The following is a 15,620-nucleotide window of genomic DNA, read 5'->3' on the forward strand; positions in this document are numbered from 1 at the left end:
ATCTCTTAAGCAACTTTCCCTCTCCAGATATTGTTGGATCTCGGAGATTAAATTAATCGTGTTTCTTTTTTCCTTCTAAATCCCACGGTTAATACATATGGATGCTCTAAACTTTTAATGAATCGATCATGTATTCATTTCTATATTTGTTTGAGATTTTTCTATTGAAACACAAACACAAACACACGTGTGGTTAATCTCTTACGAGATTTAGTATAAAATATAATTATAGTCAAATTTGAATAAAAGTCGCATATATGATACACATATGACAGTGTTTTAGCTAAAGAGAAATTATATTATAATAGTAATATGATAATTATTTTCCATATTGGTTATGTTTATCAGAATGGTGCGTGTAGAATGAAATCTGAATGAGTTATTTTAGTTGAAAAAGAAGAATGATGAAGACTTGAAAACAAGAGGTACATATTCTGTACACTGTTTAAAGGCGACTTGGTGGCTAAGAAAAGATGGTTTTCCTAAATTGCTTTTCGACTTAATCTTTATTCCATGCAAGACTTTTGCTTCAATAAAATACTTCTTCTTCAGTTTAGTAATTCTTATATCACATAAACTCTTACGTGCAGCTTTGGCCTTCGTTCTAATTAAACATTGTTAAATCTATTCAAACGTCACGTTTATTAAATATGGGATATTATTCCTTCTCTCTGCAGTAAAACTAAAATTGTTGACTATATAAACGTAAATTTATAGGTAGGGATATTTTCTATTACTCTACAAGTGTGACAAGGAACTCTACATCATCTATTAGAAAAAAAAAACTAAATTATTTTGATACCAGTATTACTAAAAAAAATTATATTTTCTTGTCAATTTTATTTTGAATTTTTTTTATAAAAAATACTTATAAATTTTGTTATAAAAAAAGTTACAGAAAATTGTTGTCAATTTTTTTGCAAAATATTTTATATAAAATACTTTTTACACCAAATTTTGTGAAATAGTTATAAATTTTATAATTTTATAAGAAATAATTACTTACGACTTTGCAAAAACGTGTGTTTTTTTGTAAACAGTCGTCCGGGTCTGGTCATTGCGACTCTCTTTGTGAGGAGACACCCTTTCTCCCGAAGTTATGGAGCTATTTTGTCGAGTTTCTTAGAGAGAGTTATCTCGCGTCCTTAGGTATTCTCTGTCTATCCACTTGTGTCGGTTTCGGGTACAGGTACCCATTTGTTGAAGGTCGATTGAGTTTTTTCTGTATCTATCGATTAAAAATTAAAAAAAAAAACAAAAAAAAATTACAAATTTTTTTATAAAAATTACAAGAAAAATCTTAACTTTACCCATGAAACAGGCGTACATCGTCCAAGTTCATCGTCTTTATTCAAACCCTGAGTAAGGTATTTGTTTTCGCCGATTCCAATTTGTGATTTTTTCTTGATGCACCATATCGTTATTAATTGCACCTCCACATAATGCACTCTCAGAATCACTGTTTTTGTCACACCACTGTCTGTCTCTGCTGTAGAGGAAGAAAAGAAAGGGAAACGCATAAGAGAAATAGGCGAAAAAATTAATAATTCCAAAAAATTCATTCTGAAATGAATTTCATATGTTGTGTAAAGTTTTTCCAGAAAGTGTTATATGCATTTTGGAAATTCCAAAAAAAAATGTTTTGAAATGCATTTCATGCATTCCGAAAATTCTGCTCCAGGAATTTTATTTCGAAAATTTCATTCTATAAATTTTAAAAAGCTTGTTTCAGAAAATTTTAAAAATCCAGAAGTCAGAGTGTGGGGGAGTTATCATTTTCAAAATTGGGGACGCGCAAAGAAATTATGCGGTGCAGAAAAGAGAGGCCCAATTAATTATGCCCTGGGTTTTGATGAGTGTTGGGCTCTAGTTAGTTCCATGCCCATTCAGTTTTATTTCAAACCATGGCTCTACTTCTGAATTGTTGTGATCCTTGTTTATAATTTGTTTTAAAAAAAAATAAAAAACTCCTGATAGTCAGATCATAATCTTAGTTTATTTTCATATTAAATAATTGTTGTATTTATATAATTTATATAAAATTATTATTGTCTATTTTGTTATAATTATAGATTAATATTAATTAATAAATTAAATTATTTGTTATTCTCAAATACATAGTTATTAATTTTATGAATAATACATAATTTTGATTTCTTGAACTCTTCGTCCGTGATGATTTAGATTGTTCAGTGAACGATTCATCGTGAATTAATTTTATAAAACGACATAAAACACACTTGTGAGATATGTTATCGAATAACCCACCAGAAAAAGAACAATATTTTTCCAGAGACGCACTTCCAATCAGATGGATCTTGAGTTGATTCATATACACGATACTTTTGAACTCATATTTGAATATACTATATTTTTCTATCTTATATTAATTTCTTCCATCACTAATTAGTACAAATAATACACACTACAATTATTTCACTTGAAATAAATAAATAATTAATTAGTTACATTCAATTGATTTCTAAAATATCTTTATTATTCATGACTAATCCAAATTTTCTCTTTTTCTTTCTTTATTACACATATACCTTGCATATTTATATAGGTTAGGATTCATAATTATGATGAAATTAGGATGCAGAAACCCTTGCATATTCATATATAGTACATGATTAAGCTCTTGCATTTTTTTTTTCTCCAGCATTATTGGGTTCATAAGCATGTAAAAATACTAGTATATATCATATGCTTGAAGAACCGTGAGCTTGTGGTTTAGGGACCCAAATGAGATGATCCGCAGGGAAGAAATGGCACACGGGAGAGGTTCCAGGAGTGATCCGAAGCACCTGAAATGAAACATGAGTAGGTACCCACTGTGAGGTATCTAAGTGACAAACAGCCATGGCTTCCACTCTATCGCCATTTTCGCCAACCAGTGAGACCCTATATACCCTATTCGCACTTTCTTGGCTATGGCAGTAAAAAACAGCATAAGGGTACGGCATGGTGTGACAAGCCACCATTTTTGGAGCTGGGATTTCCATGATGGTTTCTTGGATAGTGTAGTTTTGGAAAGTCACACTTGACGTGGTCTGGTGCAAGGTGGAAAAAGCTTGGAGTTCTGATGTCACCCCGAGAATGCTCTGTGTGAATTCAAGCATGGATTCTAAGGAGGTGGCGCAGAACTTTACCTCTCCTTTGATGGGTTTGCTCTCACACTCCCTTAGCGTGTTCTCCATGGCCGTGGCTTGAGAAGAGTGTGGAGAGAAAGAGAAGAGTTTGAGAAGGTGTGGCAGCTGGTTGGACGAGAAAGGGACTGAATCAGCTTCTTCTTTTGGCCAAAACTTCGGTGACTTAGCTGGATCTCTCTTTGGAAAATGAATGGCCATTCTCTTCCCAACCCTTAAATCTTTCAGAGTGAAGAACACCATTACTGAAGGATCCATATGGTTATGATGATGACCCTCTTCAACTGCAACTTCTGAGATAACTTCTGAGATTTCTCTGCCTCTGCATCCATAGGAACACTGCAACAAAGAGATTGGGAAAGAGCAAAGAAAAAAATCATGCTTGCAAACTGTTTGAAGAAAAGTAACCAAGAAAAATTAGACTTTTAGTGTACCAGGGTTACTAGTAGATGAATAAAGAGAAACCAAGACATGAAATTCATGCACTTGTACATTTCGGCTTGTGTATATTATTCAATCCTTTCCAAATTACGAGTTTACTTTGTCTTGAGCATGCATAGTATAATAGACTTGTGGGTTAAAATGTGTTCAAATATTGGTTCGATTCAAGGTCCTAATAATAACTAAGAAATTATTTTCAAACCGATTGATAATGCACGTCGACTTTTAGTATAAAGATTTTACTTGATGAAAACGTGGGGTCGCGGGTGGACCAAACTAGGATGCAACAAAAATAAGTCGACAACAGATTCGAACAATGTAGTAGTTGTATATAATGCACCACTTTTGGTATAATCCAATTAAACTAAACCATATATTTAGCTGTTCTGTATTTAAATGACTAAGCGACAAGTTGTTGGTGGATCTTTTGAATAAAGAAAATCATGGCAGATTTTTGTGTCGACAAATAAAGGTACATTATGACCCAGGGACCAAATAATTAACATAATCAATAACTTTAGAGATGGAGAGATTTTGGCATATTATGTGTTGGTATATATTTTGTATTGGTCCATTGTCCTTGCCTCTATTACAAATATCTTTCATTTTTTTTTCTTCAATCATTCTTCTACCTTCTATCCTTTCTTGAAATTAAAGGAAATATAGTAAGAAAACTAAAAAAATCTAAGAATATAAGGAAATACAATTGAAGAAAAAAAAACACTCAAAATACTCTTCAACAAGATAATTGATTTAGAGAATGACAAATCTCAATTAACAAATATATTAAATTAAAAATAAATTTAGTCCAGATTGAAATTTGATCAAATAAAAATGTTTTATGTTTAACTAGTTTTTAATTAGTAGAATCTGGTTATGAAAAAGGATGACACTACAAGAAAATTTATAAATAGTGATCAATTTTAGTAATCAATAATGATTAGTAACTATAGTAACCAATTTAGATACTAATTTACAAAACTAAAAATTATTAGTTACTAAAATAGTTACTATTATGGATAAAAAATTATAATTGATCACTAAATTGGTCTTTAAAAGTAGTTATTATAGTTTTAGCTGCCAAAGAAAATTAGTCACTACAAATTATACCTAGGTTTCGGCTACCAAAATGACTTAGTTTCTAAATTGGTCTCTAATTAATTAGTCATCAATTCAGTAACCAATTATAACTTTTTATTTATAATAGTGGTCATTTTAGTAACCAATAATTTTTAATTTGGTAAATTGATATCTAAATTGAGTACTATAGTGATTAACTATTTTTTGTTACTAAAATTAGTTTCTAATTGAGAATTTTTTTTGTAGTGTGATAAATGGGTTTTAGAAATGAAAAGAGAAATTAGAGAAGAATGATGCAAGAAGAAGTCAGAAAACAAAATAACAAAAATGAAGAAAAATAAAATAAAATTGGCCAATAGGCCCTTCACATATACAAACATAGTATAAATATTATAATTAATAGGGACTTAGATAGTGAGATCAGTTATCTAGTTATCCGATGACTTCGATCAAGAGATTTTTATAAGTAGTTTTTAATTAATGGGCAATCGCAAATCAACTTGTAGATAAAGAATTACACAAGTGTTTTTAATTATGTTGGGCTTTGAATTCGGTTTGGGTTAGGTTGTTTTTTTAGCCAACACATTGATAATTTAATTTTTTTTTTTATGGTTTTAGTTTATATTTGGAGTTTAACATCTTTTTGGATTGCATTAAAGTTTATTTAGATTTTAATCAAAATTATAATTTAGGTTTTTTGAGACTGAAGAAAAAAAAATTATACATTTTTTTTAATTAAGTAAGTCAGTAAGTCAACTTGTTTAACTACCAACCCCTTTTGGGTCAGGCCTGGTTTAAACTTTTTTTTTTATTCATTAATAAGTGAATCGGAGTGGATAGATTCACTAAATGGTCAGTCCGTGATTGGTCAATATTTTTAATTTTTCACTAACCGTAATATCATTATCATTAATTTTAAAATATTATAGTTTTTAATATGAAAAAATAATTAAATTAGATGACGATATAATATAACAATTACATCGTTCAGTTGGTAAAAAAATTAAATGTCAGAAATTCTATTAAAAAATATAAATTTAAATATTTAATAAAAAAATGTAACATAAACTTAATTAAAAACATTAAAATTTATTAGAAATGTGTAATCTATTTAATATTAATAAATGTAATATTCGTATCACAGATTAAGAGCTATATCAACATGTGAACTTTAGTTAAGATTAAAGTTATACTGAGAAATCTAATATGGTAAAATTTGGATTCTTTGTTAGATTTTTTATTTTGTTTCTCTGATATGTTTTTATAATATGATGATTATCACTGATTTTAATATTTTAAAATATATTAAAAAAATATTTAAAATATTAACAAAATATATTTTTAAAAGTCAACACAGTACAACGTCCAAAAAAAATTAGTAAAAGGTATGAACTCTAATACACAGGGGTTCAAATTCATTTTCCAAGAATAATCAATATTGTTATGAATATTATTGAATTGATTTAATAAGTTAGATCATTGATTAAATGATTAATTGTTTTATACGTGTGATTGATTTCAGTTCATTTATATAGTATGTTATTTGTATTATTGATTGGTTCTATGATTGTGTTTTAAATGGGGGTAGTTAATATTATAAATAAATTTTAAAATAATATTTATATGAGGGTAGATATTATTATTTTTTATTATAAAATAAAATAAAGACGTGTAAAAGAATTAGATATTTATGTTTTAAGGTATTCTGAATTTTTTTAATGTAATATATTTGAATGATTAACTAAATATTATGTACTATAAATTTATATTTTTGTATATATTTTAGAAGTTTATTTTGAACCATTGCCTTCTAAAGTATTTATTCAAATTTGTATATATTCAATCCAACCATTATAAATGCATTATACTCCTTGCATATAAAATTGTTAATATTTAAAAATTAATGTCACGCAATCCACGTATTATGTTTGTACTTTAATTATACGAAGGTCCACTTTGATTGCATCTTTTTCAGCGAATCTTGTATTCGAGTGTGTGTTTGTTCTATCTGATAGTACTCAATTATTTTATTTTACCATAAATTGAATAACATCATATATGGCAGCTTAAATATTTTATAATATGACGATAATGATTAGATCTTATCTCTTCCTTTTCAACTGCCGTTTATGTTTTTTTCGTAGAAATCAATAAACATAATAAATAAATTATTTTAGTATGTTTGTATGTTAAACAACTAGGAATGTAGGTTCGGTTCCTCGGAATACTATGTAATTATTAAGGAATTTAGTTAAGTTAGTTAAACAATTGTTCGAGTTCTCAATTTTTATGAATAAAATAAACCTTGCTGATTAGTGTCTAGGAATACCGATTAATATAATTAAATTTTATAAAAATATATAATTAAGTGTGATTTTAAATGAAATATGATATAATAACTATTAATATAATTTTATTTCATATGAAGATAAAAATGTTCATAGTTGTAGAATTGCATTTAATATTTTATTTTATGTTCATCAAAGTTAAAAAATAATTAGATAATAAAAATGATATGTTGTTAAAAATTAAAATATAATTAAATATAAAGAAGTTTAAATTAAAAAAATAAATAAGGTTAAATATTTAAAAAGTATAAAAAAAGGTTAAATAAAAATGTATTTCTCTGACTTTTTAATATCCTTTTACAACATTTCTTTTAACTTAACAAAATATCTTATTGTTAAAAAATCATACAATATTTTAATATTTAAAATTTTTAATTATAAATACATAAAATTAACGATATGTTTAAGAAGTATTTTTTCTTATTCTTTTAGTAAAGACTTTAGCAATCTAAAATGTTTATTATTGTTTACAAATTTCAAAAAATATTTTTATTTTTATAAAATATGTTAAATACATTTATATCGTTTAATTATTATAATTAAATATTTCAGTTTTTAATATAAGATTGATGGAATCAATAGACGTTAATTATTCTTTATTCGGTGTCCCGACACTACTTGTTAGCATTTTCCATACAAAAAATGAAGCTGTATTTTGTTATTATTTTATTTACATTTATCGTTTTAGTGAGTAATAAATTCATAAATCTGAAGAATTAATATCGAATCATGGATGTGTAATTAAAGTGTTAAAGGTCGCATTAGTCACGCTGTATCAACTCAAAAAGTAGAGGCTATTCGTCCTGATGTGTTATTACCACTTTAAGAAGAAAAATATTATTTTTTAACTTGTAATTTACTTAAAAAATAAAGTAAATAGAAAATATTTTTTAAAATTTAGTTCATTATAAATCCTATGTAAAATTATTAAAAAGCTCATTTTATTTCTTTTTTCTTTTTTAAAAATGTTTATGCAAAAAATATTCAAATATGTCTTTATGCCTCATATAATATGAGAGGATGGGTATCTTGGTTTAGACTAGGAGTGGCAATGCGGGCCGGTCCGGCCCGTTTAGGCCCGGCCGCATAAGGTTCGCAAAAAGCGGGCTGATCCACCCTGTCCCGCATATTTTATGCGGGTTGAAAACATTGGTCTGTCCCGCATACTTCTTGGTCCGCGGGCCTGCTAGTCGGCCCGTTTTTTTTTATTTTTTATGATAAAACTTTCAATGTTTAAAATTTGGGAAACTTTAAGAAGTTCACAAAATTAAGTAAAGACTTTGGGGAATTAGATGATAAATTGATAATTCAACATTTTCATCATATTCATACTATGACATACACAATGTATTCTTTAAATTTTAACACATTAAAAATTACGTAATACTTGTCTTTTCCAGTTATACAAGAATTTGAAACGTTAATGCAAGAGTCTATAAAAGAAGTAATTAATATACACAGTTGTAAGTTTTTTTTTTTTAATTTTATTCGGGCTTGCGGGCCAGCCCGCGCGGGCTGCGGACTAGCCCATGCAGACTACGGGCCTATGTAGGCCCGTCCCCTGCGAACCTACAAGCTCACTATCTTGACCCACTCCACATTTTTTCTGCGGACCTACAAACCGAACTCGCAGATCAAATTCTAATTGTCATCCCTAGTTTAGACGTTGGCCATTGTGATTAATGAAGGGCCCAACATCTGTCTAGGGGTCAATAACCAATACCAACTCTTTTGACTTATATTATAATTATAGTGCAATAATAGTATTAACATTTTGTCATCATTTAACGTGAAACCCGCACCTCACAATATTTATCTCATGCCTGTTTCTTTTTCTCTTTCTTTTATCCTTTGTTTTTCAAAATTTCTTGTCCTTCCTTTTTAAATTTTTATGTATTTTATCTTTTTCAAAATTTGACCACACTTTGTATTTTAAACCGAATTGGTTCCTATTTATTCTAAAAGAAAAATCTTTTTGTTTATGATTTTGCCATTAAAAAAGGTGAGTTTGTGTGCACTGTAACTATGGATGATAACAAATCATATAAAATATAGATCGAATATGAATAGTGTTTACTTGTTACCTAACCTGCAATAAAAAATTCAATCATTACTTCGATTCGATATCCATTTAAAAAGTTTTAGCTGAGTTTTTAGACTTCACGAATATCAATGGATATATGTGATTTTTTTAAAAAAAGAAAAATTTATAATTTTTAAAAAAAAAAATTAAGTAAAATTATAAAAAAAATATATAAAATATAATTTTTATTTTTATGAGTGATGAATATTTTGTGAGTGCAGATAATATGAGTAAATATTAAATTATGTTATGTTTGATCTTATAAGTAAATATTAATTCACTTATTATCCATAACTGATCTTATCCAAAGATACTGCATACGTAGATATTTTACTCGTCTTAATTATAACATGGTTATATTTGTGACTTAAGTTCTCATAATATAATATGTTTACTCCTTTTTATTTTTTGGATAATTATTGAATCTTTATATAACTGTTATTTGATATTTATATAATTACAATAATAATATCATATTTTATTTATTGTGTTTTTATTTTTTAAAAATAATATTAAATTGATATTTAAAATCATAAAAAAATTATACAAATATATTCAGCTGAAAATAAAAATAAGACAAAATTTACATTCACTGAGAAAGAGAATAACGATAATAATAATTTTTTACCCTAGTGGATGACATAATCAATATTTTTTTTTAATAACAAAGTATTGTATTTAAGTAAGTCAAGAAACATATATTGATAAAAGTTTAAAAAAAAAATTGTTTATAAAAAATAAATTGGTTTCTTAAATATATAAATGAATTCGAATGCAAAAGGAGAGAAACTACGATAGCAAATAAAAGTATCCCAGTACTGAAAACTTAGGCATTGTAAAAGGCGGTGAATATTACTATGAAAAATAATAATTTGACACCAAATAAATTTTTACACTCATTCGATATTACCTTTTATTTATTTTTTCTTTAAAAATATAAAAAATAAATTCTATTAAAAACCATTTTACATGTATAAAAAATTGTAAGGATTTTCCAAACACTACCTGCGAACAGACACGTAAGCGATGAATATATTATGTATGAATCCGGCTATAAATAGGGAAGGATATTTGCAAGTCCTTCACACTTCCACAAACTAAGCCTTTCATTTCAGTCTTCAAAATGAGATATTTTCTTACTCTGCTTCCTCTCCTTTTCCTCTTCCTGGTATGTTTTCATTTCTCCTACCTTATGCCTTAACTTCACTTACATTTACATTTTATATCTACCTCAATTTTACCATCTCTATTTATCTTTACAATTGTGAAATATTTGCATTATACTTTTTAAAATTCCACACAAGTGAACTTTATTTCCTCTATTTGTTTGCTTATGTGTTGTGTTCTGATCTAAATACGAAATATATTAACTTTTAAATATCACATGGATGTCGACAAAATTTGTAATTGTGAAAAAATTCACAATAGTTAAAAATGGATATTGTAAATGAATACTCATGAATAATGGATATGGATATTTTGTATATATGTACGTTAACGGGACAAATACGAGTATATATAAATATCCATACTTGTTATACTATGATTTTAAATTAAAAAAATATTAAAATATACATAATTAAAATATTAACACATTAATTTTGAATGAGTTATTTTTTATCAATTAATTTAAAAAAAAATTATGTGTAAATTGTCAATACCATTTAAATTAATCATTTGGATTTTATTTAAAATCTATAAATATTATGTATTATATTTTATTTAAATTTACAATTAAGATATATTATTAAATATTTTTTTTAAATATCTGCAAATATCTATGCAAACATAAAAATAAATACGAGATAAATATTTATACTTGTTCACCCCGTTTCGTTAACATTGGCACGTAAGTAAATAAGTAAAGCCTTCCCGAAAAAATTACAACCTATACTACGTCAAATATTTTAAGACATAAATCAAATGAAGACCTGCATAAAATTTTATTTAATAGAAAGTCAAAATTTGCATTATTCAAAAAGAATTTCAAAAGCAAATGTTCGTTTTACTTACGTAGATATAAACGTTTATTATTATTTTATTGTTTCTTAAAATCAAACCTATATAAGGTAGTTAACAATAAAATTGTCCCATGTGCAAATGTCTTATTTTAAAATAAACTTTTAAGTAAATTACTGAAAAAATCGTATTAAAAGTAAATTATATAATGTAAGAAAAGTTAGATTTATCTTACGATGAAACAATTCTACCTCATCCTATTTAAGTAGTAGTTACATTTTTCTATAATTTATTTTACATTGAATTTTGTTATGGAGAATGCTAATTAGTACATTAAAATTAATAGTTAAAAAATAATTAATGTGCATTGATTCTATATTTTTACATAAAAAATTAGAATAATTTACTCTATTAATTAAAATAATAAAAATACATATATAATATTTTATAAAGACAACAATTTTCTTTAAAAATTTTAAACAATAACTCTATAATACAAAATAAGTATTTTGGAATTTTGAAGGTATCTCTTAAACAAAAAGTGACAAAAATATTTTTCTGGCATATTGTTAGTTTTATGTATTTATAATTAATAATTCATATATTAAAATGTTATTTGTTTTTTAAATATAAGAGACTTTATTAAGTTGAGAGAAATGTTGTAAAAGATTATTCAAAAGTTAAGATAATGAAAATTCAATAAAATTTCAAATTGACACTTTAATTAATTTTTTTAACCTTTTAGATATTTAACATTATTTTTTTGTTAATTTTTCTATTAATTTAATTTTTTTATGTATAATTATATTTTAATTTTTAACAACATTAAAATATAGTATTTTATTATTTTTTTATTATTTTTTAAATCTAATTAGTGAACATTAAATAAAATATTAAACATAATTGTATAACACTTATGAAAACTTTTATCCTTTAAATAAAATAGAACTTATCATGTCAGATTTCATTTAATATGACAATTAACTATGAACCGTTATAAGATTTAGTATGTATTAATTATCCTTAATCAACATTCTTAGATAGGGGTTAGTAGAACCTTAGTTTGTTAATATATATATACATATATATATATATATATATATATATATATATATATATATATATATATATATAAAGATAAAGCTACATGTATAAACTATATGTCAAATAATATTTTTAATTAATTAATATCACAAGTCAAAATTTCAAAAAGTCATGCGAAACCTAAAAAAAATATTATGTTAAGGTGAAAAACAATATTTATACCTTCATTGATTATTGAAATGTGTTAGACATTTTAATTAAGTAAATTATTCTTTCCAGCCAATTTTTACATTTACTTATCATATTATTTATTTTTTGTTGGAATGTGTCTCAAATTATAATATTTATTTTTGAACCAAAACAGTGACATAATTTATTTTTTTATTTGTTTAAGAAATAGTATACTATGATTTGCCTTTTGGTAGTAATTAGTTTGGTTTCTTTTTTTTTTCTTTTATTCGAGAAGTTTGTAACAAATGTGGAATCAAGAAACATGGGAGGAGAATATTGGAAAATGGCCGCGAAAAATCAGGATATAGCAGAAGAATTTAAAGGTCTTCCAACTCATGAAAACGATGAAATTTATGCTAAGAGGGAAAGAAAAGATGTAAAAGATTCTGATTTGAACTCCAATGTTGCAACTTATTTTAACAAGGGCATTGATATTGAATCAAAGAAAAAAATTACGAGAACATTTGAGGCAAGACCTAATTCTTCAGCATATGGTGAAAAGGATATTGATTGTATGGAAAAAAAGAAAATGAAGAAACATTTTGAACCAAGACCTAATGTTTCAGCTTATGATGATAATGAAGTTGGTGTAAAGGATAAAAATAAAGTTATGAAAGATTTTGAACCAAGACTTAATGCTTCGGCCTATGGTGATAATAAGGTTGATGTGAAGGAAAAAAACAAATCTGTGAAAGATTTTGAACCAAGACCTAATGTTTCGGCTTATGGTGACAACGACATTGATGCAAAGAAGAAGAAAGAAGTTAAGGAAGATTTTGAACCAAGACCCAATGTTTCAGCTTATGGTGACAGTGACATTGATGCAAAGAAGAAGAAAGAAGTTAAAGAAGATTTTGAACCAAGACCTAATGTGTCAGCTTATGGTGACAACAACATTGATGCAAAGAAGAAGAAAGAAGTTAAGGAAGATTTTGAACCAAGACCTAATGTTTCGGCTTATGGTGACAACGACATTGATGCAAAGAAGAAGAAAGAAGTTAAAGAAGATTTTGAACCAAGACCTAATGTGTCAGCTTATGGTAACAACGACATTGATGCAAAGAAGAAGAAAAAAGTTAAGGAAGATTTTGATCCAAGACCTAATGTTTCAGCTTATGGTGATAATGATGTTCAAGAGAGGGAAAAAAACCTAGCTGATAAATTTTTTGAACCAAGACCTAATGTTTCAGCCTATGGTGACAATGAAGTTAGTGCAAAGCAAAAGAAGGAGGTTGTGAAGGATTTTGAACCAAGACCTAATGCTTCGGCTTATGGTGACAACGACATTGATGCAAAGAAAAAGAATGAAATTAAAGAAGATTTTGAACAAAAACCTAACGTGTCAGTATATGACGAATAAGTAAAGTATGCTACAACTACAATAAATGATGTAACTTAATAATAAAATTTGTGTGCCACGTATCTAATGAATAGTATGAAATGTTATATTATGACTTTTATTTAAAGAAGTACGAGTATAATTGATTGTGTGGTTTATTATTGTTTAGAAAATCACCAAAAAATGGAAGTAATTTTTTTAAAAATTGTTTTCGAAATTAAAAACCTATATTCTCTACTGTTAACATTATAGTAAAAGAATATATTATTATTCTAAAATAAAAAAGGAATAATTCAAGAGGAACATAATTTTTATATCGGTTCGTCTTTATTATCTATAGTGCCTAGTTTTTTTGTTAACCACCAAGTTCTACTACATAAAAACTAATACGCACGATATTATTTCAATTGTTTTCATAAACAGCGATGAATGCAACTATTCTTTGAGACAAGTTTATTTTGCTTTATAGAAATCTCTAATGATATAAATATCTGAAATTAAGAATACAATATCTAATATAATTGGATATGGAATTAGACTTAATATAAAGCCTCTCATAACTATATAGGATAATAATTATTATAAATAATTAGTTGCATTTGCTTTCATAAACTTCTTCTTATTTATATATATATATATATATATATAATTTTAATATAATTTATGTATTTGATATTTGTACAGTCTTGATTATATGGTCCGACTTATTCCTAAAGATGATAAGACGTTTCAAAGCTGACCTAAAATCTATGAATCTAGGAATTGGGCCTAAGTTTGTATTGTTACTAGTTGATATTTTATTAAAATATTTTGTATATGAGATATTTTTTTTAGTCAATTAATTATTATTTTTGTAACTACTTTTCCTATAAATTAAAGGTAAATTCCCAAGGGAACTATTTTTTCACCACAGTACTCTTTGTTTCATATTAGGTCAAGATAATGCTTCATATTTTTGTCTTCGATAAAAGACTTAGTTTTTTTATGAAACAATATCTTTAAAAATTTAATACATTTATCTTGGGTTTAAGTATACTTTTATATTATGAGTTTTGACACAAAATTGGAATTCATCTATTTTTGAAATTTTAATACATTTTTGTTCATAAATTTTAAAATGAATGAATATAATATTTTTAACCCAATTACATTAAATTTTGTTAAGGTGTGAAACACGTTTTGTACTATCATTTATATTGTTCACACTGTGTAACACATTCCCACTTTAATATCTATTGGTAAACACTTTGACACATCAAAACAATTTAACATAATTGAGTTAAAAAAGATTGTATTTATTCATTTGTAAAGTTTGCGGATCAAAAGTGTATCAAAGATTCAGACAGTGACAATTTCTAGTTTAACGACAAAATTCAAGGACTAAAAACATACTTACCATTTATCTTGACATCCCCTAAATTTTGTCTGAAGATCCACCACTGATTAGTTGTGAATTCAACAAGCTTAATATGTTAATATGATATCAGAGTCATAAGAATCTATCATAGTCGATATTTAAATCTATTGGGTCACCCGGTATTAGGTCTCTCTTTATTACCACACTCAATATTCTCAATGAGAATGCATAACATCCTTCGTGGGAAAATATGTTAGAGATCAATATATAAGTGAAGACAAACTTATTTTTATTGAGCCATTTTAATGAGAATAAGTTAGATTGAAACTCCCTCTCTTTCTTAATATATTAAAAATTTTAATCAACTAAATAAAAAATCAAATTATAATATTAGTTTATATGTGTTTTAATGTGTGAGGATCAGTTGTAGTGAAAGGTTAATTTAATTAAGTTAATTGTATATTTTAAGATTTAATTAGTGTAATTCTACGTTACAAAATTAATAATAAGACAAAAATAAATTAACTACGGATTAAGTAATTAACACAACTTTCAAAGAAGATTTACTATTTTTTATAATCTCACTTTT

General features: G+C 26.2%; 2 protein-coding genes across 2 annotated transcripts; one reads left to right on the forward strand and one right to left on the reverse strand.

The window, feature by feature from the left end:
• Window positions 1–2,580: 2,580 nt before the first annotated feature.
• Window positions 2,581–3,824, reverse strand: LOC114196294 (BURP domain protein USPL1-like). Its single transcript, XM_028086892.2, has 2 exons — window positions 3,584–3,824; window positions 2,581–3,488 (listed from the first exon to the last, which is right to left on the reverse strand). The coding sequence occupies exons 1-2, from the start codon at window positions 3,641–3,643 to the stop codon at window positions 2,703–2,705; spliced, it is 846 nt and encodes a 281-aa protein (XP_027942693.1). The 5' UTR covers window positions 3,644–3,824; the 3' UTR covers window positions 2,581–2,702.
• Window positions 3,825–10,182: 6,358 nt separating this feature from the next.
• Window positions 10,183–13,804, forward strand: LOC114196293 (uncharacterized). The gene is made up of 2 exons (XM_028086891.2): window positions 10,183–10,269; window positions 12,571–13,804. The coding sequence occupies exons 1-2, from the start codon at window positions 10,225–10,227 to the stop codon at window positions 13,693–13,695; spliced, it is 1,170 nt and encodes a 389-aa protein (XP_027942692.2). The 5' UTR covers window positions 10,183–10,224; the 3' UTR covers window positions 13,696–13,804.
• Window positions 13,805–15,620: the final 1,816 nt, after the last annotated feature.

The sequence above is a fragment of the Vigna unguiculata genome, chromosome 9 (assembly GCF_037176805.1).
Source record: "Vigna unguiculata cultivar grain cowpea cultivar isolate G323 ecotype 2 chromosome 9, ASM3717680v1, whole genome shotgun sequence".
In the NCBI taxonomy this organism is placed as follows: domain Eukaryota; kingdom Viridiplantae; phylum Streptophyta; class Magnoliopsida; order Fabales; family Fabaceae; genus Vigna; species Vigna unguiculata.

Excerpts from the sequence above, each read along its gene's own strand:
- LOC114196294 (XM_028086892.2), bottom strand. The coding sequence starts at position 3,643 with ATGTACAAGTGCATGAATTTCATGTCTTGGTTTCTCTTTATTCATCTA. Across the intron at positions 3,489-3,583 it reads TTCATCTACTAGTAACCCTG|TGTTCCTATGGATGCAGAGG; the intron begins GTACACTAAAAG and ends TCTTTGTTGCAG.
- LOC114196293 (XM_028086891.2), top strand. The coding sequence starts at position 10,225 with ATGAGATATTTTCTTACTCTGCTTCCTCTCCTTTTCCTCTTCCTG. Across the intron at positions 10,270-12,570 it reads CTCTCCTTTTCCTCTTCCTG|TTTGTAACAAATGTGGAATC; the intron begins GTATGTTTTCAT and ends TTATTCGAGAAG.